Source organism: Nicotiana attenuata, unplaced genomic scaffold (assembly GCF_001879085.1).
Source record: "Nicotiana attenuata strain UT unplaced genomic scaffold, NIATTr2, whole genome shotgun sequence".
NCBI lineage: Eukaryota > Viridiplantae > Streptophyta > Magnoliopsida > Solanales > Solanaceae > Nicotiana > Nicotiana attenuata.
In genome coordinates, this window is record NW_017673604.1 from 58427 (window position 1) to 62380 (window position 3954).

Sequence of the window (3954 nt, forward strand, 5' to 3'; positions counted from 1 at the left end):
GCCGCCTCCTACAGTAGTACAGTGAATCACCAATAAGACAAGATCCAGAGATGAAATAGAACACAAATCAGAGTAATAAAAAAAAAACTAATATTGACTAGGGGTTTTAGAAGTAAAGTTAACCTTAGTGCCTCATCAAGACCCGAGGGGAAATTTGTTGCTGCCAAAACTGTGACCGGTTTGCCTGCCGTATTTTTAGTGGAGTTGTTTAACCCATCGATCTGAACTAGAAGTTCAGACTTCACTCTTCGGGATACTTCATGCTCTCCAGAAGCCCTAAGGAACAGGTTCAGAGTTGATGAAGTTTTACCACTAGAATTAAAACTAAGAAATTATAAGGTATAACACACCTAAGAACTATTAAGGCTCAAAGTAATGTTGACTTTTAAGCCGATGCATAAATGTCATTGTGAGATGTATGCAAACACAAGAGGTAGGTGAAGGAAAGAGGAGCAGGGTGAGATATTATTTTCATAACCAGAGTTATTTATAATATAAATTTAGTAAATCTTTATGATGAAACATTCATTGGTGATCTGTTAAAAATAATAACTAACATGCTATAGATACGATCTAGCAAATATCAGTTTAAAGTCAATGAGACCTCCAACGCATTAATCGGTAGCTTGATAAAAATCTCAATGGTCGAAAAACATAGACTTGCCAGTATGTATGGATGGGAATATCAGTTCAGAGCAGACTAAGCTGTGCTCAAGTGAAACTACAGTATGATCCAGTTTGCGATAAAACATACAGCTTCTAATTTCCTTCCTATTCGGTATTCTCTTAAGGTTTTAAGTTTGTTTTAATCTTCTCTGCTCTCTGCAGCAACTATACAAAGCTTTGGATTAGTAGAGGCAAGAACAAACTTGTCATCTAACTAATATGCGGTCCATCACCAGTCAGGTTCTGTTAAATGATTAAACTCTAGTTACTAGGATGTGTAGCCCCGTAACATTTATCTATGCCTAGAAGTCAAATTTATCACATATGGTGATGAAAATAAACCTTACACAACAGCAAGATAATGAGAAAAATCCTCATCTGTCACATGTATATGAAATCACTTTAGAAAGAGCTGATTCTTACCCTCTGGCACTGCAAAGAGAATCAATCTCATCAATGAAAATTGTACTAGGAGCATGAGCACGGGCAAGATCAAATAAGCACCGTACCAACCGTTCACTCTCCCCGTACCATTTTGCGCACAACGAAGAACAAGAAACATTCTGAAATGTTGTCCCACACTCCGTAGCAACAGCTTTGGCCAAGAGTGTTTTCCCTGTGCCAGGAGGACCAAACATAAGAACTCCTCTCCGAGGTCTCCTGATTCCCTGCAAGTAACATTGAATATTGAACTATATAGAAGTACTAAGATAAAATAATAATGTCCAAATGTTATTTTGAGCGATTGATATGAAATTAAAGTTAACAGTCATAAAGAAAATGACATCATTTTCCCCCTTTGGGAAGACAAACAAATGATGAAAACTATTTTCCTGAAAATGACTTCCGTCGTACCAAACACACACTCATCGTTCTTTAGTATGCCTATAATCAAAATAAACTATCTGCAGTACCTGGAAATATTGAGGCATCCACAGTGGGAGTACCACTGCTTCCTGCAAAAGCCTCTTTGATTCATTGAGTCCTGCAACATCATCCCATCTCACCCCTGGATTAGTATCCAATATTTCCTTTTCAAGACTAGCAGCCAATTTAGGATCAGGCCCTGTATACTCTGCTTTTGACTTTACGCCTTCTACAGCATTCTGATACTTGTAAAAAGGGACATTGAGAGTATTATAAAAGATCTTAAAGTCCCAACTTATTACAAATAGGGGTAAATTGGAGTAAATTATGAATTCGGAATCCAAAGTTAGCACCAAATAGTATGTATAACCAGTGTTTAGATTCAGCTTTATCCTCCCCACTTACTTTTTCTAGGATGCAGCAACCAAAAGTTCTAGGTGAAGGAGTGTTGTACACTGTCGCTACAGTCAATTTCACGTATGGTTAATGAACTTTATTTACTATAACAGTGAAGTCTACCTCTTTTATATAGAATCTCATCTATAGTCAATTTGGCCTTGTAAAGAGAAGATTAAAGATTATTTACAATTGGAGTTTAGTAAATACTTTGTCGTCATTTATGTCTAGATTATGGCTTAACAAGCAACATTATCAAAATGTTGTCGAATAGTATTACAAGCAGATGAGGTATTTGTACCACTTGTTGCACTGTGTTTCTGTAACTAGTACCTAGGCACATGCTTTGCGCGCGTATCTCATATCGATGAGCATAAACTATTAAGAATCACATAAATATTTATTAGGAAATATTTTTTAGTTCTAAAATAAAAGTTAAATTATGTTTTAGAAAATAGATACACATGAATTTCAACCCTAGGAAACTTGAACCTAGTGCTCTGATACCAAGCTTTGTCATGCCCCGAAACTGGGCCTGGACGTAACACGGCACTCGGTGCATGACTACATCTGACCGAGCGAACCAACTGGCTGGCTGAATCAACATGTGGTATCATAACATACTAAATGCGGAAGATAAACTAACACATGCTGATATACTGAAAGTCTGGATGGTATAAATCAAAGTGCGGAAATACTAATACAATTCTGAAACATATTTGTAGCCAACATAGCTTAATAAGAAAAGCCTGCGACTCTGTCTAACTGTTCTCTAGTCTATGAAGCCTCTAGTGAAGTACTGAAAGCACTGACTATCTGAAAATACTGAAGACTGTAAGGTAATGATAATGCCCGGAAAGAACTGGGGATCACCAAATAGCTGGTACGAGAATCCTAGCACTCTGAATCATCAACCTGTAAATCATTACCTGCATCGTGAGATGCAGGCCCCGGGAAAAAGGGACGTCAGTACATTTGAATTGCACTGGTGTGTAAAGCAACTGAAAGAAAGAATTATAAAGGCTGAAACTGAAACTGGGCTGATAACTAAGAATTGATAATTGATACTGAAATGATAACTATTGAAATAGAAACCGAAACGATAACTGATAACTAAAATGATAACTGATAACTGATAACTGAAATGATAACTAATAACTGAACCGATAACTGATAATTGATACCTAAAATGATAACTGATAACTGAACTGATAACTGGTAACTGAAATGATAACTAATAACTGAACTGAACTGATAACTGGTAACTGAAATGATAACTAATAACTGAACTGAACAAAGGAAGTAAGGATATGAATACTCCATCTTCTGAATGATGAACAACCTGTTTATCTGAATAATAAACTGCGGCCTCAGGCCCAATATATATATGTGCACAATTGCGGCCTCGGGCCCAAGTATACGTATACATAACTACGACCTCAGGTCCTAAATGCATAAAGCATAAACTGCGACCTCAGGCCCAAAGATGCATAAAGCATAAACTGCGGCCTCAGGCCCAAATACATATGTTCAACATTCAGGAACTGAGAATCAAACTGCAATACATGATAGTGAAATACTGAATCATACTGAGTTACGTGATACTGGAATACTGGATCACACTGAGTTACATAATACTGGAATACTGAATAGGACTAGACTAAGACATGTATTCTTGAACTGATTATGAATACTGAAGCTTCAACTATTTATGGTATACTGAGTAATCTATAATAAGACTCGGGGGCATCAAACCCAAGTCTATATTGAATACGCACTGAGCTCACAACATTCAGAATGAAAGTGGTGAACGAGTTATGAAGCTAGAGAATAAAAGTTCAGCAACTATTCAAGGGACTAGGCTTAACTATATTTCTGAGGCAATTAGTAACGTGGTAAAAGAAACGTAATGTGGGGAGAATCATTAACATTCCCAAACATAGAGAGTTAGCCTCACATACCTTAACTTCCTGCTCTTGAGCGTAATACAACATTCGCCAACCCTTTTAACTTTAATCTATATCA

The 3954-nt window shown here is 36.9% G+C and overlaps 1 protein-coding gene across 1 annotated transcript; it reads right to left on the bottom strand.

Moving 5' to 3' along the window:
• Positions 1-1085: 1085 nt before the first annotated feature.
• Positions 1086-2150, bottom strand: LOC109216834 (katanin p60 ATPase-containing subunit A1-like). Its single transcript, XM_019381034.1, has 3 exons — positions 2140-2150; positions 1581-1827; positions 1086-1334 (listed from the first exon to the last, which is right to left on the bottom strand). Exons 1-3 carry the CDS (start codon positions 2148-2150, stop codon positions 1086-1088), a joined length of 507 nt encoding a protein of 168 aa, XP_019236579.1.
• Between the last annotated feature and the right edge of the window lie 1804 nt (positions 2151-3954).

Excerpts from the sequence above, each read along its gene's own strand:
- LOC109216834 (XM_019381034.1), bottom strand. Across the intron at positions 1,335-1,580 it reads GGATGCCTCAATATTTCCAG|GGAATCAGGAGACCTCGGAG; the intron begins GTACTGCAGATA and ends TGTTACTTGCAG.